At 40.9% G+C, this 24,669-nt stretch overlaps 1 protein-coding gene across 4 annotated transcripts; it reads left to right on the top strand.

Annotated features, from left to right (window-relative positions):
- The first annotated feature begins 456 nt into the window (after positions 1-456).
- CEP57L1 (centrosomal protein 57 like 1) lies at positions 457-24,188 on the top strand. 4 transcript variants are annotated; one of them, XM_059468409.1, is made up of 11 exons: positions 457-569; positions 13,272-13,416; positions 15,215-15,394; positions 15,981-16,090; positions 16,513-16,629; positions 16,901-16,978; positions 18,702-18,800; positions 19,515-19,592; positions 19,695-19,835; positions 21,503-21,637; positions 23,751-24,188. In XM_059468409.1, the coding sequence occupies exons 2-11, from the start codon at positions 13,275-13,277 to the stop codon at positions 23,964-23,966; spliced, it is 1,296 nt and encodes a 431-aa protein (XP_059324392.1). In that variant the 5' UTR covers positions 457-569; positions 13,272-13,274; the 3' UTR covers positions 23,967-24,188. The 4 variants fall into 4 exon arrangements, with proteins under 4 accessions (XP_059324392.1, XP_059324390.1, XP_059324391.1 ...); XM_059468407.1 differs by having other exon boundaries at positions 19,695-19,924; positions 21,493-21,637; XM_059468408.1 differs by lacking the exon at positions 16,901-16,978 and having other exon boundaries at positions 19,695-19,924; positions 21,493-21,637.
- Positions 24,189-24,669: the final 481 nt, after the last annotated feature.

The raw sequence follows: 24,669 nt of genomic DNA, 5'->3' as shown, positions 1-24,669 counted from the left end.
GGCGGCCACCACCCCGCGGCGCCGGCGGCTCCTCCTCCCTGCCCCGGGCATGGAGGGAAGGGGCGGCCCCGGCCCTGCCTCTCCCGGGGCGGCCCCTCAGCCCTCCCCGCCGGGGCCGCCACCGACCCCCGGCAGTCCCCTCACGCGGGGTTGGGGGGAAATAGCCCCACCCATCACGGGGAGCCTGCGTGACAGACCGCCGCTCAGCCAATCGTCTTTCAGCGCTCCCACCCAGGGGGCCCAATCGCGACGGGGAGCGGCAGTTCCGGAAGGGGCTGCTGGGATATGTAGTCCGGCCAAAGGGCCGTCCTGCGGCCCTCGCGCGGGAGGACTACGTGTCCCGGCAGGCAGCGCGGCGCGCGGCCCGGGTCCTGCCGGGGAAGGGGGCGCGCCCGCAGGGATGCGCGCACGGTATTCCCGCACGGTATTCCCGCACGGTATTCCCGCCGGTATTCCCGTCAGCCTCTTTCATAGGGGTCTGGGGGGATTTTCCCATCCGTCGCAGCGGGTTATGGAGCGCCCATGGCGGGCGGCACCCGGGGGTGAAGCAATCCTGGGATGTATCCTAAGTAAGCGCGTCAGCGGGAGCGGAAGATCTGTCGGTGCTAAGGAAACAGTCCCGTCATCACTTGGGATAAAGGAGGGATGGGGGGAGGGCAGGGAAATCCCCGGAATATTCACATTGAGCAACAGTTCCGCGGTGTTTTTATCCGAATTAATCCCGGGGGATTGTTTAAAATCCCAGTTGTGCAGGGGCTGATGAAGCCGGAGAAGAGAAGGCTCGGGGGGAATGTTACCCGCGTGTAAATCCGGACATTTAAATGTGCCCAGAGGGAAGGTGCGCTGAGGATGGAGCCAGGGTGGTCTCGGTGGTGCCCAGTGACGGTATCAGAGGCAAGGGACTCAAACTGAAACACAGGAGCTGCCCTCTGAACATCGGGAAGCGCATTTTTTACTGTGAGGTTGGCCAGGGAAGTCGTGGGCTTGCTGTCCTTGGGGACATTCAAAAGCCGCCTGGACCCGGGGCAGCCCGGGCAGCTGTCTCTAGGTGGCCCTGCTTGAGAGGGGGGGTTGGACCAGATGCTCTCCAGAGGTCCCTGCCAAACTCAGCCGTTCTGTGATTAAGTGCAATCTGCCACTGAAGAGGTTGGTATTGCTGTTTCCCTTGCTTTTCCTGCAGGGAAAAAAAAAAAAAAAAAAAAAAGAAAAAAAGGGTGCTGTTTATGATAAATTTTAATTTTCAGCCAAGTCAGTTCCTTGATCCAGTTCACCTCTTGGCAGAGAAGAGGAGAAGAAAACAAGGGCAGAACTGTTTGCAGATGTCACACTGAAGCAATCATGAAACTAAAATTTTGAGTGCGCAGAAAGGCAAAAGAATACTTGGGAGTAAATTAGAAACAGGACATTGAGCATACATAGGATCTTGCATAATTATTTTTTGCTTCTCACATACACATTTCCCACTCTAAAATTCAGATCGTTCTGCATTTACCTTTAGTCAAAACTGAAGGTAAATGCAAAATGAGCTACTCTTATGCCACAAAAAGACAGAGAAACCACTTCTGAGTCCAGGAACAGAGCCTGGGCTGGCTCACCAACACCATCCATCATCAGCACTCTTCTCTGTAAAGAATCTGATTTCTTCACCTGCCATCCCTTTGTTTTCTGGAACAGTTTCTTTAAAACTTGCATTTACCTGTGCCTTTTGAGGCAAGGCCAGTCTGTTTTTTCCCATAAAATCCCTTCTGCATGGAGGCTGCCTTGCCATTGTTCAGGAGGGTGGACAGGCCTGGGCTGCTTCACGCAGCTGCTTCCTCCAGGCCCTTGGCACCCTGGTGAACAATGTGTCTGCTGAAATCAGCACTACCTGTCATAAATGTGAGTCGTGACTTCTCTAAGCACTCCAGGCCTCTACCCACCATAAGTGATGGGTTCAAAGAAAATACTTCTCCCAGTGCTTTTTATGTTGTTGGAGGGCTTTTTTGTTTGTTTCTTCTGTTTTTTACATTAGCTACCACTTCATCTTCCAATCCCATTCTGTTGTCACTTGTTTTGGTGTCCCATTTTCCTGTGAATGGGCATGCCACATCTGTTTGCTTTATTTCTATCTAGATTTTGATCTCCAGAAGTTGGCTAGATCTTATTTTTCCCATCATGAGTTGTTGGGTGTCTCTGACAATGACAATATACATCCAAGATCAGAAGAGTGAACCAGAATCAGAGCTGGAGCTTTGGTGTTTTAGACTTTGGTACAGCTATATTCACACACTGAATGCCAAGATTGATTGAAAGTCACAGCACTGCCTTTTATCTTTTAGAAGCTGTTTTTTCCACTGGCTCCAAATGAACTCTGGCTACAGGAAACAGATTGTGAAACTGGCTCCAAGGCCTAAACTTCAGATTTCAGCCCTTTGTTTTATAGATTTTAATGTAGTACTTAGGGAATAGCCATGAGGATGGCTTTATTTTTTTTCCAAACCAAATCTCTGCAGTTTTCTGATACCAGGTCAGGCTTCTTTATGCACTGTAAGACATTGTGGAAATCAAGGTCAAAGGCTACCAGTGGAATTAATCAGAGCCCAAAGTTAGGGGAAAGTGTTTGTTTGATTTGCGTGTTCACGGACTGCAGTTATTATGCTTGTTTTTGATCCCTACAGAATGGATAAGAGAGAGGCAGAATTATGAAGGAAACAATCTGGCAACTCATCCAGAATTACAGCAGTTGAGTTTTCAAAATGATAAGCTGAAGAAAAACAAATTTGTGGCTGTTTTAAACCTCAGTATTTCCTTCCTTCATGATTTATCAACTTCCTTTTTTTTTTAACTAGATAAGGACTTCTATAGCCATATGCAGATGACATCCAACAGCAAAATTATTTTTGAAAATACAATATCTAGTAATTGTATTCATGTTCTTTCTAAGATATAAGATCTAAAATATATTATCTTTACTTTTAAAAGTTCATTCCAGTTTCTGTATGTCACAAAAGAACACTTTACTTGAGAATGCATTTAGTCAAAAACTGGAGAGCTAATAATAACACAGTAAAACTTGTGCAGTCTAGAAGGAACTGCTTTTTAAATTAAATTCCTTCAACTGTTTTCCTTTACACCTGGTTTTCTTAAGTCTTACTTCATTCCAATTGCTAAATACCTAGGATGGGATGACTCTTCAAAAAGTTCACCCTCCCTTTTTAGATCTATGGTTTGGCATGTTGCCACAATAAGTGGCACTCCAGATTAAAATGCATTTTTCTTCACATCTACCTTCTGAGAAAACAAAGTTCTGTGTCTCCTCTTTTGCAAAGAGATACCAAAAAGCCAGAGGCTACTACACTACTGCCTTTGAACCCAGGCTCAAGTTTGGTGTCAAGTCCAAACCATTCTGTTTGGGAGGAGATCTGATCTTTTTTTGCTTCTGAGCATGTGTTTGTACATCTAATGTGTTCTGCCCTAGTATGTGTTGCAGGCTACATTTGCACCAAACCCTGCCATCCTGTCTCCTTAGAGGTCACAAATATAGCAGGGATGGGTAAATTAGACACCAGCTTCTTCCTAGGAGACCAAATCTTCCATGCAGAAAGTCTGTAGAATAGTTTATGGAGAGTGGGTTACTTTGGGAAGAGCTGGGCTATCAACTAGATCTGTGCCAGAACTATTTAAACTCTACAGCCACCTAAAGTCCTGCTGGATGTTGCCAAGTCTCTGACTATACTCTACTTAACTGCATAAATGTCACCTGAAACACTGAGGACCAGGAAAACAATATGGGTAAACTAAAAGTGCTGTTCTGAAAAACTCCTCTGAGCAGCCACCCGAACTCTTCTTAATCTGTTTCTGGACAGAAGTGTTTGGAATTGCCCCAAACTGGGCACTTTGAAAGCTGTCTCCTCTTTGTTCCTGTTTGTGGTCTGGGAAGTAGGTGGAGCAGCTCTAAGAGAGGTCCTGGTGAGTGGAACCTCTCCAAGCCCAACAAGTCAGGATCTTCTGTGGTAGGCACAGTTGGCTTCAGAGCCTGGCAGAATTTGGTAGAGTGCTCACCTCCAGTAGTGTAATCCAGGGATTGAAGAATTGCCTTTTAGCTCAAAGGCATTTCCATCAACACCTCCTAACTACCAGGAGAGAGTCCCAGCTACTCAGGAGGATTGCAAAATGGAAGGGAAGCATTCATCACCTCACTTGGTGAATTTGTGCCCTACTGGAAAGGATAGCAAATAAGTGGCACTGGTATGAAGTTGGAGGAAGGAGACACAGGGATCTGTATGCACTTATTCCTGGTTTCTGATAACTTTTCCCAGGCCAGCGCTGTTTTGTTATCCAGGAACTATTTACTGCAGAAATATATAAATTAACCCCAGGACCCTGTTTTGATGATTGAACTAGATGAGAGAGAGACCTCCAGGTTTTACTCTTTGGCCTCAGCTGCCTTGTCCTTGTTCAAGCCTCACATGCTTTTTGGAGCAGGGTCATAACTTCAAATGAAGAGGTGGTGACTCCCTGTTTCCTTCCTGCTCTTCCTCCTCCCAGTCTAGCATGGTGGTCAGGGATGAGGCATGAATGCTCCCCAGGAACTCCCACTTCCTGGCCAATGCTCTCACCCCTGGGCAGCAGCACAGAGAAGGTGGACACTGTTTCCTCCAGCTGCACTTTAAAAGAAAAGGAACATTGCTCATTGGGAATTTTATATCTGCTGACAGCCCAAAAGGCCCTTTAAGCATCTTTGGCAGGCTGTTAACACCGACCTTGGTGTTTTCCAGCAGTAACACAAAGAAAAATGCTGTGACCAGCAGCCACATGAACTCACAGTCACAGACCAGAAAAGCTACAGGGACTCTATTCATTGTTTTAAAGAACAGGTTTTGGCACTCACTGCCAGAAGAGGACTCCAAATTCTGAGTCCAAAGAAGATAAAGGTGCCAAGCACTAGGGTGGGACTTCACCCACGTCTGTGTTCATAGAGTTTCCTCACCCTGAAACAAAGCTCTTGTTAGCTCCTCACTGAGTGTGCTGCTTGTTTTGGATCTATACCTGCATTTCTTTCTCATGCAGGGAATGTAAGCCTGTCATTACCACACTCAGCCCCGCGGCTGAAAGGCTCATGTATCCTGAAACATCAGTCCCTTATTAGTCCCAACCCTCTGATTTATTAAGGTCACACAGGATGACAAGAATTGAAGTCAAGAACCTAGAGATCCACTAAATTTCCTTGCATTCAGAAACAGCATATAATTAATAGGGAAGAAATGCCTACTAAAAACTTTATAATCAGTTGAAGTTATTTTCTGCCTGAGACATTGCACAGGATTTGTAACATCTTACTCAGATTTGATTTATCTGTATCTCCAAAGCCATGCAAGTTTAAATATACAGATTATATGAAACAAGTAATGCCTTTGACAGTTTTAAGTTTCCCCAGGCAACTCAGGGCAGTAGTGATAAAACCATTCCTACATTTTTGAATACTCATTATACCATATGATATGCAAACTATTTGGCATTATTACCTAGAATATTGTGCCTGTTCAGGATGTGCAATGTGAATGTTAGAATTGCTATGATTATTCTGGGTCATATAAACAGGTGATATTTTAAAAAACCATTCTTCAACAAAATAGGTCTCCAAAATAAGATTGAAGAGTTACTCAAGGAGTTGCTTTCATTTTTTCTGCATATTAAAAGGCAACTATTTCAGACAAAATATGTTTTTGGGAATAATTTCTTGCCTGGAGTGAAACTTATCTTTTCCTTTTCCTTGCTAACTTTTTTTTTCCTCATTCTGTTTCTCAGGCTGCCTGATGTACAAATGCAGAATGGAGTTTTTGTTCCTTGCCAGGTGCCTAGCTATTGGCAGCACAGGAATATATGAAAAAATGTAGGCAGGATAGTTGGTAAAAAGAGACAAATCCTACGAATAATTGCCTTCTTTGTGTTTCTCTGCTCATCCATGTCAAGCTTTTGTGGTTATGTCTAAAATCTACCTCCTACTCCATCTTCAGGCTAGGTTAGAGGATAGTGGATGAAGAGGCTGACACTTTCCCTGAGAAAGTATTGGTAAAAACAGAAGTTTACTTTAAAAATAAATTCCAAGGCAGCAGTGGGGACACAATCTGTGTTTTTCATCTGCCTAGAGGGCAAGTTGCAACGTTCAAAACCATCTTTCAATGGTACCATTAAATATTTGAGACATAAAAGGTGAAAATTATCCTGCAGTAAAAGTGTTTACTGTGAATGAGTCAACACCTGCAATAATCATCCCCTACCTTCTTACATTTCTTCACCATGATTGTCATTTCAACCCACCCTTATATTTGCCCTGCCCTACCCTAATGTGCCTTTTCCTTTTTGCGTTTGCCTTTCTAATATCTAATTATTCTGCCTGTGCACAGATACAGTCTTTTATACTGGAGTCAGTTACCCTTGAAAACCTTCCCTTTACATAGCAGCAAACCTTCCTTTTTTTTTCCTAAGGGTATATAGCTAAATCCAGTAATTTCTTCCGGCCTTCCAATCTATCAGGACACACCAAACTAAAGAAACTACACATGGAAGACTGTGATGGAATCAGCTGGAAATAACAGAGGACAGAAAAAGTAGCCTTTTGCATTCTTCATGTAGAGTATGAAGAGAACACCTTCAATTTCCACATCAGTTAGTATACTAAGGACAAGCAGCATCTCTGAATTTTAAGTATAAAGTGAATAAACTTGATTGTTAATTGTGATGGGGGGGGGGGGAATGGGTATTTTTACTTTGAAAAAAATCCTAGCTTTTTGTGCTAGAAGAGGTAGTAAGATAAAAGGAATACCAAATGGCAAAGGGCAAGGAACAAAGCTATAGGATCATGTAAATACAATAAAGAGAGAGGAGATGAGGGACAAACCCAAATGTAACAGAAGGTAAATGAAAGAAGAGGAACAGAACTGTGGGTGAAGTGAGGAAGTGCATTAGTGATCATTTATGGTATTTGAGTTTTGTTTGATGCTTATTAAAAAAGGTTATGTTTAATTACTTTGGACTGATTAAAGATATAAATGTAATTATTTTGATAGCACTGTATTACAGGGTAAATGTTTTCATGCTAAGATAGCAATTATTTCTAGGTAGGAATTTACAGTCTTGCTCCCCTAAAGTTCAGTTATCATCTGCACATGAAGCAATTTACACCAACTGGATTTCCCCACCAAAGGTTGATTGTGAGTGTATCGTGTGCTTTTGGATGAAGGCCCAGTTGGATGTGGAACTTGGTCTGCTGTGCTCATTGAAGAAAACAGCAAAACTCTAATAATATTTTGACCCAAGTTTGCATGCTTGATACACTGCCAGGTTAGAATCTATTCCCAAAAAAATTGTTAAAAAATCACAGTTTTTTTCTCCACTAGGTTGTTTCTTTGCCTTGCTCACAAAGTACTCATGTAACTCATTCCACTTTCTTTCTTTCTTCCTCTTTTTTTTTTTTTTTTTTGTTTTTTTTGGTTTTTTGTTCTTTCTTTTCTCTGTAGCAAACAGGAACTAGAGAAATATCAGTGTGAATGCTTAGAAGTGAAATGCTGACACAATGAAAGTCTTAGTTTTGGGCATTTGTTGAGTTGTTTGTGGTTTGGGTTTTTTTTTTTTTAATTAAAATACCAGGTTTTATCCTGCTTGACAGTACATATGGTATCATGAGAAAACAGAGAATGCCATTTCTTTTCCTTTTCTTCCAAGAATGAAAAACACTGATTGTATGAAAGTCCTGCATAACATTGGTATTCAGGAACGGATGGGCTTTGCTACAGTAATATCAAAGAAGAGACTGGAAATTTAACCTTTATGTATCCAGTTCTGAGCCTGCCAGTGTGTATCCTGCAGTTTGTGCAACAAACTGCCTCCCATGGGTTTGGCTGTGTCAGTTTTTCAAAACATTCCCAGGTTCCTTTATTTCTCTAATAAATTTTTGCCATTTGCTCTGAACTTACTTAAAGTGGAACTTCACAAAAGTTTAAAAAAATGTTGAAATGCTTTATTGATTCTGTGAGGTTTCACTTCTTATTAGTTTTGCAGCTGCCACCATTTTGTGCCTAGTTCACTTTTATTATGAGAGGCATGGGAGTATCAGCTGCTTAGATATGTCCTGAGCATTGCCATGTGTTTCAGGCTGATTAAAGTGGTTGTGTCAGGATGCTAGAGACTGGGTGTTCCCAAAACAACAATGCAGTTTGCCCACAACATTATTTATTTCTTTTTTTCCCTCTGTGGAAGGGCTGTTCTTTGTCTGCTGGGAATAAGACTGAGTGTTGCAGCATAGCTAGTACAGCTGACCAAGCTTTTCTCACAGTTCTCAAAGGAAAGTGAAAGGGGAAAAAATACACCAGTTTGGATTGTGTCACAAAAATGGCTTCTCACATAATCATTAGCCAGCAAGACTTGGCTCAAGTAGACAAGGCAGCAGCCAGAATTTTGGGAGCTTCTTGGTATTGCCTGTGTTGGTGCAGTTCTTTACAATTTCTCTTATGTCAGATAAACACTGGATCAGTCTTTGGTTCATCTAAGACTTTGTTTTCACTTATCAAAAAAACCACTATAAATTGTGCATGCCTGTTAGGTCAGGGCAGAAAATAGATTTGTATTTCTTTCTGAAAAATGCTTTGATCTGCTTTTTCTTTTTCCTATTTGAAGGTGTTCTGACAGCATTTCTTTCTTTGGTTCTAAAAGGTTGCCCTCACAGCAATTTGAATGAACCAGTGTCCCTGTGAGATGGCAAACATCAGAGAATTTAGTGGAAGTATCCCTTACATTATCACATTATTCATTTAGTGTGTCTTTTTGGAGACTGTTAAGCCAGCTTTATTCCCTGAGTCTGTTTTTGTTTACATGTGGAAAAGGCTTTTCCATATGCTGCTTTACAACATGAGACATAGTTGTATGTGTGGCAAAATGTTTCTGGGCTTTTCACTTGAGGAGACATTTTTTTGAAACTTTGTAATGCAGTGTGTTGCATTGGAAGGGAAACAAACAGAGGAGGGGAGGAGGATGATGAAGAAGTCATAAGTGGTCTTTCTGTAACACTTGGGATTTCAGTTGTGTTCAGTAATTCTTCACTGTCAGTATACTTGCTTGGGCCAGACAGCAGTAACTAAAATGTCAATTGATTTTTACAGCAACCCAGTCCAGTACTCTGGCATTTACTGCAGGCCATATTCAGCAAAAGTAAATAGAAATGGTATAAAGGTAAATGGTATTAGTACTTGGATTACTCTGATGAAATGGGAAGTTCTCTGTTTGTCTTAAGGTACCAAACTCCAGTTTGCTTGCTCTTTTCTGAGGCATGAATGTCACATGTACAGGGATGGACCTGCTGGTGGGATTGCTCCCCAGCGTACTTTGTGCAAGCTCACTCTCAGCCTGCATGTGGTGCTGAGCCAAGAGGCAGAAGTGGTCCCACTGGAGGAACCAGCCCTTCTCATGCTCACAAACCCAGGCCTGAGCACTCCAGCTGCAGCAAGGCAAGAGGTGGGCAGAGTATTTGCATTAATGCCATGCTGTCACAGAGCTAATGTGTTGTGCCTGGCATCATGCACCGTGCACAGGGTTGCAGCTGTGTGGCACAGAGCTCCGTGAGCCTCCTAGCTTGGACCTGGAGAAAAACATAGCTGGCTTGCCCAGACTGATATTTAATCACAAAATATTCCAAGTTGGAAGGCACCCATGGTAAGCTCATGGGGCAAAACAGCTACCCCATGCTTGATGCAGCCAGTGTTGGAACCAGTTACTTTGTATTTCTGGGTAAAGTAACACCGGGTGTCTGAGCATCCACAACACAGGCTGTGCCATTTCCTGTTAAAAAGCCCAAAGGGCCAGTGCTGACTCCAGATATGACCTGCACAACACAAGTGCTTTGCCCTGCTCACCGCAGCAGTGTAGGCTGCTGGGGTGGGAGTGAGGCATTTCTTCCTTCTTCCCCTCCCCTCTGCATGTAACTGGGGTATTTTGTCAGCCTCTGTTTAATATGCATACTTCTCTCTTGGCTCTTGCCCAAACTCAAAGGAGTGCACTGCTTTCCTCAACCAAGGGCTTGTCTAAACAACAATATTCTGGCTGCTTTAACAAGCGTTGTTCAAGTGCTAAATCCCCCTAAGCCTTGTGGAGTTACATTAGTACAAACATTGCTGTTTGGGAAGCAATATCTGCTTTAAAGCACCTCTCTAGGGCTGTGTACCAGGTGTCCATGGCAGCAGCACCATGGAATAAGAGAGTGGTTTAAGCTTGCTGCATAAGACTTTTTAAAAAGAAAACCTGGTTGTGATGTTTTTATAGAAGCTTAAATACTTGGGGGCAAAAAAGTTGTGGTAGGACAGTTGACATTCAAGCATACGTCAAACTACTTAATTATTTCCTGATATGTTTCTTGTTGCAGTGGGCTGGAAGTGGCTGGAAGGATGTTTAGTGATGCCTTGCTGGTGTAGAGTGACCTGGTCCTTTTCCTGGCATGCATCTCCTTGCCTGAGGTCTGCAGTGTTGTATACACATTCCTCCCGTGAGTTTGGTTGCTATAAACTCTATTTACCTGCTGAGATATTAGCACTTGCCCACACCAGAGCACCTCTACCACAGTAATTATGCTGACACAGCCTCAGAGCACTATAGCAACCATGCCCTCAGCTGCTGCACTCAGTGTCTGAGGAAGCTGTGGTAAAGCAAGGCGTCCCTAACTGTGTCTGCAGCAGAGTCTCTGCAAACACAGGTGTCTCAGTCCTGTGGTGTTTTCTTTCACACCCTTTGCTGAGCCTGTGCTCTTAGGAGCAGCCTGGGGAGCTCCCCCCTCCAGCTGGAGCGTGTTTATTTTCATATTAAACTTGTGGGGTTTTTGTGCTGAAGCCCACACCGGATTAGCTGAATCACCACCACCAGGCAGGTGAGCTGGCCTCTTCTCTTTCACTTCCCTTTGGTTTCACTTGCAGAACTAAAGGGGTTTTATTTCCCTTTCTGCTAAAAAGGTTTCCCCACGCCCCCTCACCTTTGTATTACTGAGCTTGTCCACAAACTCTCAAATATTCTGCTTCTTTATTCCCTCCTTTTTTCATTATTTGCTTCGGATGACTGCCCTTCTTACAAGTGTCCACAGACCCATCTCCTTGGAAACAACAGAAATTGTTTATGAGAAAGTATTAAGGAAAGTAATTGATGTGTAGCTGTGCAGGCATGCAGGGGAGCCATGTTCCACTGGAGGATGTTGGAAAAGTGAGTCTCCACTTATGCTGACTGCCACAAGGTTGGATGGTGGAAGCAAAAACCACCTTCTTCCTCTGCTGTTTCCAAAGTTGCCTTTTATTCACAGTGGTAGTAGGAAACTCCTTGCCTGTCCATATGCTTATTCTTCTGGACTTTTTTTTTTGCTGGTCTTTTTCATCACCAGTGTGAAGGGGTTGAATAGCAGCAGGAAAATTTTTAAGTCTTGCTGATCTCTTATTTTCTGGAACTCCATGCTGATGCACTGTGCCATGCCAGGGCCATCTCCTCTCTTGTCTTGGCCCTGACCACCTCTGTGGCCACAGGACTTTCTCATCCATGTTCTGAGGTTTCTGCTGCTCCCTGCTTTATGCCTTTTACTGCCATTGCCCCTTGTACTGTTGGACATGGTTGATAGAGCTGGCCAGATATCTCAGGATGGTCTTTCCCAGTCCTTCAGGACAGAGGTAGGGAGCCCTGTAAGCAGTTTTTGTGGCCATAAATGTGGTGTGGTCACCAGATGGGGCCTCTTCCAAGTAATGGTGGGATACGTAGCTGTCTGCTGCTGCCTACCCAGTGCCAAGAGCTTGTGGCCTGGCCTTGAGTAGGATGGCAGCAGGGCCCCATGGAGAAGTCTTTGGAAAAGACCTGTGGCACAAGGGTGGCCCAGATCAACTCCCTTTTTGGGAACAGAGGGGCCCCTCTGAATGGTGTGACCTCTGGGGTGTTAACACACAAAAGTGGTGATGGTCAGGTCAAGCAAGCCCTGGTGAAGAGGTGCTCATGTGGACGTCTCTGTAATGACAGTTTGGAGGAAGAAAGAAGGATTTCTGCTTGCCTTCAGTTTAGTGCATACCTTGAAGAGGCAGTGTGACTGGAAGATTATTTTTAATCTCAGCTGTAAGAGCTGTAAATGCTCCTAGAAACTTTTTTTGTAATTGAAAAATTTTCCCTTGTTTGCCACTCAGTATGAATGGCTTCTGGGGTGTGCTTCATCAGCAGGCCTTAGTCTTGGTCTCTTTTTTCCTCTTTCTACCTCCTTTGGGTGATTTTCTTGGTACTAACATCTGTAAATAGCCTTACCTGAGCAGGAAGACTGTTCCAGTTGCATGCCTTGTATTTTATACAGAAGTGATCCAACAATCATAATTGTTATATCACTGAACCTTGAAATAAGCTGTTTTTCTATTAGCTGAAGCTGTATAGACTCTTTGCTTCTTACACTGTGTCAAGTGAAATGCTTGGTACTACTTTGATAGGTCACTGTAGGATGGTTTCAAACTTGCTTTAACTTCCTAGAGGTTGTATTAGCCTAAGGCATTTTCTGCACATTTCACTGTCCCACATCTTGAATATCAAGAAAAATTTCTGTTTGAGAGGGTGTGAACTGTCTCCAAATGTGCTTCTCATAAAACTAAGAATGTGAAAGGGTGTAACAGAAAGGGAGTGAAGAAACAGGACTTAATACATGTGCCTGATAATGGAGATAATACTGGAGATATTGCATATTAAATATCCTCCTGTTATCTCAACTCTAAATGTGGAGAACTGTGTCTTTATTTTGGAATAAAGGTACATTATTTATCATATGTAATTTGGTTTTACATCCAAAAAGATGGGAAGAGGAGCATGAAGGAGGCTGCAAATGGAAATAGGCTGTAATACCAGAATGTTTGCTCTGCAGGGAGCACTTAGAGTCAAAACATTGAAGTCTATAAAACAGTTAGTAGAAAATGCTCTTGATACTTGGGTTTTTAAAGGACAAAAATCAGCATAAGTTATTAGAAAGCACCTAGAAAAATCTTGGAAAATTTTGGTTGGTCAAAGGAAGCTGTTTTTTAGTGTTATGAAAGACATTGTTTTGGAATTGCATTAAAAGACAGGATTCTTCTGGTGGGGTGTGGGTATAATTATTGTTGATGTTGTTGTTATTACAACTATTATTATTATTTTGGTGTACATGATCTGGTTTGATATAAACAGAGCCAGGAACAGCCCAGTGACATACTTCTGAAAAAGAGTGTCTTTTAAAGAAATAATGTCATTAAATGTCTCTCTTTCTACAGGCTATGGATTCTGAATCAAAGAACAGTTTCATAGGAAGCTTTCTTCAGCCACCAGACTGGAGGCTTCCTGCATCCTTTGTTTATATGGAATCAAAGAAGTTGGCAGCTGCTGCTGCTGACAGGCCTTCTCTCCCAAATAACCAAGGTATAGCCAAAATATGTCCTTAAAACAGTCTTTTTAATTGTTCCATGTGAAACCTCTTGAGCAAACTCCCCATCCTATTTGACTGAGTTCAATGACTTGCTGCAGTTATCAGTCTGACATTAAGACAGGATGTATATGTGTCCTGAGGGAGTAGTCTCCCTGAAGTCATATGTCTAGAATGGAAACCTCTGCAAATCTTCTAACATCCTTGTAAACTTTGGCTTTGAAATTTGTTTAACTTAAAATTGTCAGACTTCCTCTGAAAGCAAAGGAGAATGCTTCAAACTCAGTAGATGGAGTTCATGACTTCAAATACAGTAAAAAAAAAGATCATTAGTATGGTACAGTGACCTGAAACTGGCTTTGTGTGGTGCTATTTGACTCCTTACAGCTTAAAATCACTTCTAAGGGGGCTTTTTTGGTTGTTTTTTTTATTGTTTTGGTTTGGGTTTTTTTGGGTTTTGGGGGTTTTTTTGCATGGTATATTTCCTTGGGAGAACTTTTGAACAATTCAGACTCACAGAAAAGTTAGCAGCATGAAAGTTAGTCCCTATGAAATATGGTTGTCATGTGCCTTAATGGGTGACTGCTCTCAGGAGCTCACAAGGGAAATGCTCAGTGGCTTAACATATCTGGAGAGCCTGGGGAATATTAAGGATACCCACACTTGGACTTACTATCATGGAGAACTTTGCTACCTTGCACAGACATAACCCATGAGTGTGCATGTGATCATTGTTCTTCACCTGAAAAATCTGTGATTCCTGTAGTAATCTTATTTCATAGAGAGTTTGGGCCTTTTTGGATTACAGTGATCAGTTTAGTGCTGTGTAGCTAAGTGGTTAAGGAAATGTTTGGCATGACAATAGAAAGATGGAAAGGGTGGTCCCACTTCATCCTTCTGTTTTCTGTTTTTTTCTTTTTGGTTTGAGTTTTTGTTCGATGTTTGCTTGGTTTTTGCTGTTTTGTGGTTTGGTTTGGTGTTTGTTTTTAATAGATCAGTGATAATATGGTGAAGGTTGTTACGGAGGTAGCAATGTTTGATGGTATTCTTTTGATGAGAGAGTTTGGAATAGAGAAACTGTCAATTACAAAATGTCAGAAAATCAGCTTGACTTGTTGCAGGACATGTCTTAAATTTCCACAGGTGTGTTTGCTTTATGGAGAGCTAGCAGACTTTTTCTTGTAGCTGAAATTGCAGCTTTTATTTTTGGTATAATTTGACACATACGGATTTGAGGCTGAAAGCAAAAGCTTCCAGACTTGTTTCCATGGTTTGAAGAATCATCAAATACAAGATACTAGATGTTGAAACATTACCTTTCGAAACAATAAAGTATTTAACAATATATCCTTTGCTAAATTGTCCTTTGTATCTAATTTCTCCCCCTGTTCTGAGCATGTTTTCTCTTTTTAATCTGTCCATACCAGTTGCCTTACACCAAAACTTATGACCTCACTTGGATACCTGTGTTCTCTGCTTCTATTTAAAAAGAAGGCCCAGGGTTTATTATATTCTATTTGCCATTATTTCTTTGTGCTTGCTGCCATTTGGGGTGAAAATAGTTTTGCCTATTGGGCCAGAGCTTCATACCTCAGTTATGCAGGAAACACATCCATTTTCTCCCATATGTGTTCTGCATATGTTTGTGTACAGCAGGGGAATATTGTTAATTTTGGGAGTGATGCTAATAAGAAAATTTAGGTAGTATATTGTAATGTGAAGTGTTTTCTAATAATGATAATCTTCATCAAAATAGGAACTGTAACTTAGGGTAGCTGTTGTGTTGTTTACTAGCTGTAGTGGCAGCCCTGAGAGCTCTGCAAGAAAAGATCCACCGCCTAGAGCTGGAGAAGTCACAGGCTGAAGATAAACTGTGCAGCCTCTCCAGAGCAGCTGCTCAGTACAAGAAGGTCTTAGAGCACAAATCCTACCAGAAGGATGAAGCATATCAAGAGCTGATGCAACAGAGGAGAGGTATTTCTTTGGAGTGATAAGGTGTAGCCACAGCAACCCTAAAACTGTATAATCCAGGGAATGTTTTGTTTTGAAAAACTGCTTATTAGTGCAGCCCCCTTTCGTTTTTTGCTTCAAAACTGAGCAGGGACAGGAGCTTGATAATTGTGGATAAAGTTGAGATATTTTTGACATATATCAACCGAGTATTGCATAAGCCATGAAGCAATTTTAAATACTTAGCATGTTTCAGGTGGTATGTTTAACTCCTACAATAAGCAAGCAGCTGCTTACATAACACTGCTAACTTGAGAAAAGATAGGAGAAGAGAAGATTCTCCTCTCTCAGATTCTGGTTAGGTATCTGCTGATACAAATCAAAGTAACTACAGTGCTCATGCCTTTGGAATTCAAATTAGAGACTAGCTTTGAAAAAACATTTTGATTCTCATGTCTTATATATAAAATACATTTTAACCTCATTACTTGTTCAGACTAACAAAACTGTTCTTGCCTGATTTGAAGACAGAGAATTCCCCAATGATATGGCAGTCTGGCTAAATGTGTAGCTCCCTTTGCTCTACTGAATGTCTTGTTTCTCTCTGTAGATTCAAATGCAGTACAATCCCGCTGCTCCCTGCTGGAGAAACAGCTGGATTACATGAGAAAGATGGTTTCCAGTGCAGAACTGGAAAAGAAGATGATTTTAGAACAACAGGTGAAGCCCTTTATCATAGTAACAAAGTAGTGACATAGTTCAAAAGTATAGAAATGTGTAAGACATGAAGTTTTTTGTGGTCATTGTTTTTCCTCAGCTCTGCTCAGGCTGCTAGCAAACAGGAGCAATTTAGTGTATGGTTGATGACAACCATTCAATGGAGTGCATGAAAAGCTCCCTGGGTGGAACTCCTAATGAGCAAAGCCATGCTAATACTTGCACACTTGGTAGACAAAAAAGCTGCTGGAAGCTTAAGTCGTCTTTGTCTGCCTGGTATTTTTCATCACTTTGCAATTTAAAAAATACGGAATTTAAAGTAATTAAACACCTTTATTCTAGTGTGGGGTGGTTTGGTGGTTTTTTTTTGCTGTCTGAAACAATTTCAATCAGTTGCCAGCTCCATTCTTGCTTATTTTTTCCAGGCTCAGCTTCAGAAAGAGGAAGATCAGAACCAGTTGGAACTGCATGCAAAACTTGAAAAGCTTGAAATGCTAGAAAAAGAGTATCTTAAAATTACTGCTACTCAGAGAATTACTGAAGTAAGCATGCATGGAATGACAGTCTGAAAGTCATTTGGTATCATTTTATGGCATACTATTAACAGTACTAAGTTTTGCAAAAGTTGTCTCTGTTAAAGCATACCTGACTGGATGCCACCTCGGTTTTGTGTGCATGAGTCTTTTTTCAGTCTGGGCTTTAAAAATTCCTAAAGTCCAGTTTTATCCCCACATTACAGTTGTGAGCTCCTCCAGACTTCTGATTCAACATTCAAATTGAAGTGGGACTAATCATTCTTGCCTTCAAATTCAGGACAAGATCAAACACTTAGAAGAAAAGCTGTGTAAAGAAGAGCATCAGCATAAGCTAATACAAGATAAAACTGCTCAGGTAGACTGAAAAGATTTTATTTTATCTTCTTTTTTAGTACTGAAGAAAGCTATTCCCTCTGGTCAAAATGCCCTTCTCATTATATTACATTTTAACTCCTTGTATTTAGTACCCAGACAGAACTCCTGAAATACTACCTAGATCAGTTATAAGCTGTATATTAGAAAGTTTGCCAAGTGTGTGGTATATCTCAATGAAGAAAGTTTCTACTTGGCTTTGCATTAGTGATACAGTTCATCAGCCTCAACACTGCCCTAAGTGATCCAGGTAGAAAATTAATTTCTAGAAAATCTGTAACTGAATCAGGTTAACTTAATTTTCAGTAACTTGAAAGTGATCATATATGAAACCATACATACCAAGTGAGGCTGGTTATTATGTTTGCTTTCCTCCCTTTCTTAAGATCTGTAGAAATCTAATACATAGAGCTCTACTTGGAAAAACCTTAATCAGTGATATGTTGTTCATCAAATGAGATCTTTTGTAATTCATTATTCTGTGAAGCCATAATCAGTTTGTTGGGTCAGCATCCATCTGAGAGAGGAGTATTTGCCAAAGAGAGCAAAATGATGAAACCTTTTGTTAAAGGAGCAAAGTGGTCATTTTCCAAACCTCACTTTGTGCATTAGTACCAGCCAGCTTGAAAAAGAGACCAGTTGTGGGGGAATTTCCTTAGGGTGAGGTGGGGGCTGCAGTGCTGAAGAGTAATATTGGAATAATGTAAGCAAGATGGATGCCTTAGTTTAATTCATCACTGCTGTCAGCTCTTATACCTCATCCAAGGATGATGGGCTTTCATCAACACAGGAAGCTTTAAATAACATGCAAATTTGTAGCCCAGATGTCTGACCACCTCCAGAATCCAACAGAATGACACAGTTGAAAACTTGTAGGTTTTTTGGTTTCTTGCTTAGACTGCATGCAGAGATTTTATTTTCTGAGAAACATGGTAAGGATGACTCTCCCAGAGCAAATAGTCTAAACATTTGGTCAAGAAACTACTTAGATGCCATAAACTGAGTCCTAAAGTCATGTTAGTACCATCTTAATACACTGCAGGATGGGTTGAGGTCTGTTGGATCTGGGCTGGGAAGCACAGGGTTCACTTCCTCACTTCCTCTTGATGACAGAAAAGCTAGAATATTCTCACTTTGGTGGTGGACCTCCAGCATTGTTTAGCTGCAGCTGTAACACATGCCAAAACAAAGTCCTTGTCCTGTGTTTAATTGGGGATGATTATCATCCTGTTTATCATGGGCCTTGGTAGCAACTTTGAACCACCAAGCAGTATGAGGATTGTCCAGCAGGTTTGACCTCAATGTAACAGACAGGCTTAGTTCTCTCTGTCCCCAGATTGTAGGAGCCAAATGTTCATATAATTTGGATTTTATGATCACATCCTCAGCATGTGGCAGGATTGGCTTATCTCAGTTGCTGGTTGTCACAGTGGAAAAATACAGCTGCTGCTGCTGCAGCTGAATATGAAAATGAGGAATACTAAGATAGAGCTGCAAGATCTGCCTGATACCCTGCCTTCCTTGTAATCTGTTCAGCTTTAAGTGTAGCTTATGCCTTCCAAGCAGGACAATTAATAGTGCCCTTAATTGGTTCTTATCCATGCATGAACGAGAGAATTAATTAAACCTTGCTATTTCATACTTCTAATATTACATTAAATGGCTTTTTTTTTTTTTTTTTTTTTTTTTTTTGCTTATTTACACAGCTTCAAACAGGATTTGATATAAACAGAATTTTGATGTCTTCAGTAACATCTCAACATGAACCTGAAAAGGAAAATGGGAAGAACAAAAAACCTAGGAAGGTAATGTGGAAATTTTTATTAACATACTGTTGCTGATAGCATCTGACTTGTACAGAGACTGGAATTTGTGAAAAATGGTGATGTAAGAGGCACTTGATTCATCTGCTGCACTTTACTCCACTTCCAAAGTGACAAACAGTGCTAAATAACTCTTTTTTCCCTCTTTTTTTTCTTTTCTTCATTAATTAAAATGGTACTGGGGTGATACGACATCACTTGAAAATCTTCCCTTGTCAGCTTGACAATTACCTCTGTTGAAGTCTTGCTGCCATCCGCCATGTCCTCTCTTAGCTTCCTTTCAGTTTATCTGGCAAAATTACTTTCCAAAGGAGTTTTAGCTCAGCATTTTAAAGTGGTGTGTTTTGGGGGGATTACAGAAATCAAGAGAATTTGTTTTGCAACACATTACAGATCAGTCAAAATTTTGCAACTGTGGTTTTAAAAACATAAGTCAACAAGGTTCAATTACTTTCATGTTAGCCTAATTGTTAAACAATCTCCTACATGCATATGGCATAAAATTTATTTGTGTCAGCTATTGGAAAGTCTTATTTGTTACACATACAGGAGGAAATTTTTTTTTATACCAGAAGAAAACTGAGGTGATGCATTTCACTGTGTATTTACTTGAATTTTGCTTCCTAAAAAAAAGTTTAAGATTGTACTCTTGAGACAGCAGATTGGAATTTTTTGGCTTATATTTTCTTATGGCAGAGAAATCCTACAATGAAGAAAATGCAGCTTCCACCATTACACGTAAAGGCTGGCGAACTACCTTTTGTGGCTGGGAAGGTAGGTGAAAACCACGGCTGTCACTGAAGTGACATCTTTGGTTTGAGTAAGGCTGTGTGGTTGTTGATTACTTCTGTAAGCCACTGATCATTCTTCTTTAAGTCTGCCAGCTCCAGCCATTCTGTCAGCGCAAACGTACAAAGCGTGCTGCACATTATGAAGCATCGCAATCCGTGTATCTCATCACGAGGACAAGGAGGAGCCACAGCTGGGATTTCAGGGCACAGTGCACTTTCAAAATCTGTATCCTTTTGTTCCACATCACCCACTGCCACCAGGAGCTTTTCAGACCTTCTGTTGGCCTTTCAAGACGAGCTGGGCAAAATGAGCTCGTGAGTACCCATGGCTGGTGTTGTGAGTAAACGTGACTTCAGCAGCAGCCCTGAGAAGTGACAGGGTGCTGTAATTGAGCCTAGCCTGTTTTAGCTATAGGACTGCTTGTTGACAGAATGACCTGAGCAGGCTTGACTAGTAGGATTTTTCTCATTCAAAAAATTCTTTCTGTCCTGGTGTTTCACTGCTCTTGTTTTTCTGCTTCCACATTCTGTATTTAAAAAAGCAGCAAATAAAAAGCCTTTCAAACCTGTGCTTTTTAGACATTTTAAACATATTCTGAGATATACAGAGTAAACCAAAACTTTTCTTCTGGAGAAGGCTGAAAAGGTGCTGATAGTAGGCCTGCAGGATGCAGTCAGTCTGGGTGGTGCAATGGATTAGTAGAGCTCTGGCATGAACAGTCCTGTCACAACATCTCTCCTGTTCCTTTGTAATCACTGCGTGTTCTTTCTTTCCCCGTGTACCTCCCGGGTCCTTGTGCTGAGTCAGTCTGATGCTCGTACCCTTTGCTTGTTGATAGCAGGAGAACTTGCTGGTCCTGTAAGGGGGTTGTGAAAGAGGAATGGTCTCCTGCCAGAAATTGGGCAGGGTGTAGAAGAAGCTAACCCTTCAGATGGGAGTGTATGTATCTTTCTAGCCATGCAAGTAAATGTGGATTACAGCCTGTTGTGTTCTTAGGCATCTTCCCATTAATGCAGGCTTGTGGGACTGTGGGCCAAAGCTCTAGCTGGTCATAGCAGACATGTCATGATGAGCTGTGGTTTGAACAGGGGAGGAGCATGTGCTGATTAAACCAGTTAAGATGTTGACGCTGATTTGAAATCCTTGATGTGGTAAAATTTAAACTGGCAAGCAATCTAACGTTCAAAAAGCAATGTCTAGCTTACTCATGGCAGTTAAGGACAGGCTTTTTTTTTAATAGCAACAACCAGTTGTTTCAATTAAACTGTCAAGGACAAGCAGTTACTCAGAAGTCAGAATAGAAGCTCTGACCTTTGTAAAGGGATTATTTATCTAAGAGGGGTGTCTCTGGCTTCAACCTGTTCAGGTATCTGAATATTGAGATCTATACAATTTCTTTTACTTAATCTGGTTATTTTAATTAAGCAGCCCACTTTGCTGTAAATCTTTCTGAGTATAATATTTTAATTTGAATAATTTGTCAGGAAAATTGTAACTTGAGTGTACTAGTTTAAAAAATACTTTCATGTATTACACTAAGCCTTCAAAGTCTGCACTAAATTGGCAGGAAGTGAAAATGTTGTACTGCATAGCTGCCGTTCATTTTCAAAAATCTCATTTTGCACACTATTACATATGTAGTTGCTATGCCTGTGGGAAGAAGGAGAAGTAAGATGGACATCAGCTGAAAATTTGGAATGAGAAAATCAGACTCACAGGAAACCTTTTCCCTTTCTCATGTTAATATATTCCAGATTAATGTGTATTGTGTGAGAGTGGAAATAATGCTAAATTTCTGTACTCTGCACAAAATGGCTAGGAACTCCTGCAGGAAGAAATCCTAGAGACTGTATCATTAGATTGCCATTCTTGTCTTTAATAGTGAGCATCAGGAACTTCTGAAGCAGATACAGGAAACTCAAGACTCCCAAGCTCATGAAGACCTGGAACAGGAACTGGATTGCCTTGTAAAACAAATGGAGATGAAAGGAAAACAAATATCCAAGCTGAAAAAGCATCAGGCTACTGTAAGAATGAAATGTAAACTCTCTAGCTACTAACATTTTTGTTGAAAGGCTGCCACAACTCTGCCTCCTGTTGTCATCAGCTAGAATGTCACTGGAATGTTTCAAGCCAAGATGTTCCAGTATGGGTGATTATAATTAGACTGCTGGCTCATATTTTTGAACCTCCAGTTTCTTCATTGGATCAAGAAAAAGTGCTTACAACTGGCAGTTAGGAATGTATGCTGGTGGGAAAGCTTCCTGCCCTGTGGCAGTTCTGCAGTACAGAGCTGGGTTGCACTGTCTGTCACTTCTGCTCACTGTGTTAAGACAAACTGTTGAAATTTCATTTCTTTATATCCTGTCCCTCAGGGGAATGAGAAAATAGAAGCTGTAATTCCTGTACCGACTGGATTAAATGTCTTTTATATTACTGAAACATTGAAGCTTTTTTGTTAACTAGTCTGTTGACCAGAGGTTCTCTAAAATCATAGCTGGGCAAGTCTTTCAGTTTTGTTTAACCTTTAAACTGCCCTCATTCTGTCAGTTTTTAGTTTAGAGCCATAGATAGCAACTTTTGATACATGCCCATATAAAATCCCTCTTCTGTAGTTGAACAGCCTAACTCTTTTGTAGCAATTTGGTTTGGGCATATGATTAAACATTCAATCCATAGTTCTGTCTGATTGTTTGTGGTTTTTTCATCTTACGTTTCAAGATAAATACTTGCCTGAGAACTTTGCTTTTACAGGAAATAAAACAAAACTCAGCACGAGCCCTTATGAAAAGAGGAGAATATAGTTGATTTAAATCTGTCCAGTTTTATTTATATTCATTTTTGATTGATTTTACTCACTTAAACTTTTTATTGTCCATGTAATTGCAAGCATAGAGGTGCTTTATGTCATAGCAGATGTGTCACACTTGCATGTTAGCAGTATGGACAATGGGCATTGACTGCTGAGTCCTCACTGCCTCTCTTGGCAATGTCAGCTGGTTTTTTTGATAAAACTCTTATGTTCTTGAAGACCCAACAATTATGGTGTTACTCCTTGCCTCAAAATCTTGCTGTCTTCATCCTCAGGAACCTAAGACACTGGGTAACAACTGCACCTTAGTTTCTTTCTTTTGCATACCTTTATGGCCACAGTTAGCCTTTGTTTTGGGATGATGAAGAGTAGCACATACAATGTGGTGCAACCTTGTTGTCATCTTTGCCTCTTACCAGTGTGCAGATCTTCTGGCAAGTCCTCTCTGCTCTGGTACAGCCTGGTCAGAGCACATTCCTTAGGGTCCTGCTGTAAATAGTAGTGTCTGTATGATTACTGTCCTGGTTATCAATACAGGCCATTCCTCTAATTCCTTGGCCCTATTTTTTTTCCTAGTGCTTTTGAACACAGACATTTCCATTTGTATTTTGTACAGATCAATCTTAATATTTCTAATGCATATTTCTTTTTCTAGAACCTGCCATACTAAAAGTGTCATGCTAATCTCTGTGTTTCACAGTTAATAATATGCTCTAGAATGCAATTAAAGTTAATTATTTTTAGAAATGGACTTAAAGCCTAAATTGGCATTTGGAATGCTTCCAGCCTAATTTTATCTTTGGGAAGTGACCTTTTCATGCCAAGTGCAAGTCAAGACTCATTATTCAACATTTTAAAAAACATTCTTTAGCAATTAACCCTATTTATTCTGTTTTCCATTTTTGTTAAGGAGGCTTCAAAAAGCTGCTTAGATCCAGTAACTGATAATTAACAGTATACATTTTAGAGGTTTATTGGTTGTTTGGTTTTTTTATTAGGGTAGTACTATCTGAAATGAAAAGAAACTGTTGTAAATAGAGATTATTAAGAGAAGGTATTCCAGCTGTCTCAAGCAAGCATTTTTATGTTAGGGAGTGATGGGATTCAACAACCCATGGATGAGGTCAGTTTTCTGTGGTGGCTTCTTTATGGGCAATGTCAGCTTTCTGTTACAGTGAGACAACTGTGCAGGGTTACTAAGTTTAAACTTTTCTCCTTTTTTTCTAATGTGTCTTAGTCATCTGTAGTTTGGAGATCAGTAGAAGTCCACTCTACAGCTGTGGGTCTTTGGAGTATGCAACATGGTAATTAGTATTTTTTTTCCCTAGGTGCAGAAATTAAAGAGAAAAACTCAGAACTTGAAGCAAGGGGCAACTCATGTCAAACTAAAGTGTGGTGAACAAAAGGAAGCAAAGGAGATTGCAGTCACTGTGAAGGAAAGTATGTCTAAACCTTTTCCTGGGCAGAAGAGCAGAAGTTCTCTTCAGCTGCTAAAAGCTGTGAGGAAACTTCAGCTATCTCTGAAAAAAGATGATGTCATCTGAGAAGAATAGTTCTGAAATTTGTTATGTTAGAAGTTTTTGAAGTTGTCTGACATCTAGTAAAATTTTAGTTGTACAAAATACCTCTTAAAAATAAACTGGATACAGTAGACTTGTACATGCTAAACTGCCTACTCTCTAGTAGGTCAGTTTGTTCACCTTAGCATTAACTTTCATGTAGTGTAGCTGTAACTCAACTACACTTTCTTGTGATAAAGTGTTTTAATGGGCTAATGAAATGTTATTGTTTGTTAATTTGTCAAATAAACTTTTATACTTTTTTTACACTTAAAATAGTATGTGATCTTTGGTGTCCTATTTCCTCGCTGCCAAGGGGATATTTAGAGCTTGCTTTTCCAGAATGACTTGTGCTAGTCCTTCTGCATGCTTAAAGCTGCTTAGACCAAATTCAAAGCATGGTATTTTTTCATGGTGCAGATCGATTTTCTGAGATAGTTTTATGCATTTCTGGATACTGGAATTACTGATACTGGTAAGGATAGGGTATATAAATCTCTCTGTACCTTGACCTGGTATTTTTGTTGACTACAGAATCCTGGGCAGAGGGTATTATTTTGCAGCTGGAGAAGCAGGGCTCTAGTTCTCCTCTTGGGCAGAAGCTGTGGTGGAGGGCTGCAACTTTGGGTCTGTCAACCAAGTACGGGATGGGGCAGTCTTTAAACGATGGCAGCATTGAATAGTCAGT

The sequence above is a fragment of the Ammospiza nelsoni genome, chromosome 3 (genome assembly GCF_027579445.1).
Source record: "Ammospiza nelsoni isolate bAmmNel1 chromosome 3, bAmmNel1.pri, whole genome shotgun sequence".
In the NCBI taxonomy this organism is placed as follows: domain Eukaryota; kingdom Metazoa; phylum Chordata; class Aves; order Passeriformes; family Passerellidae; genus Ammospiza; species Ammospiza nelsoni.
Note: the sequence above shows the minus strand (reverse complement) of the source record. Positions and strands in the feature narration are given on the sequence as shown.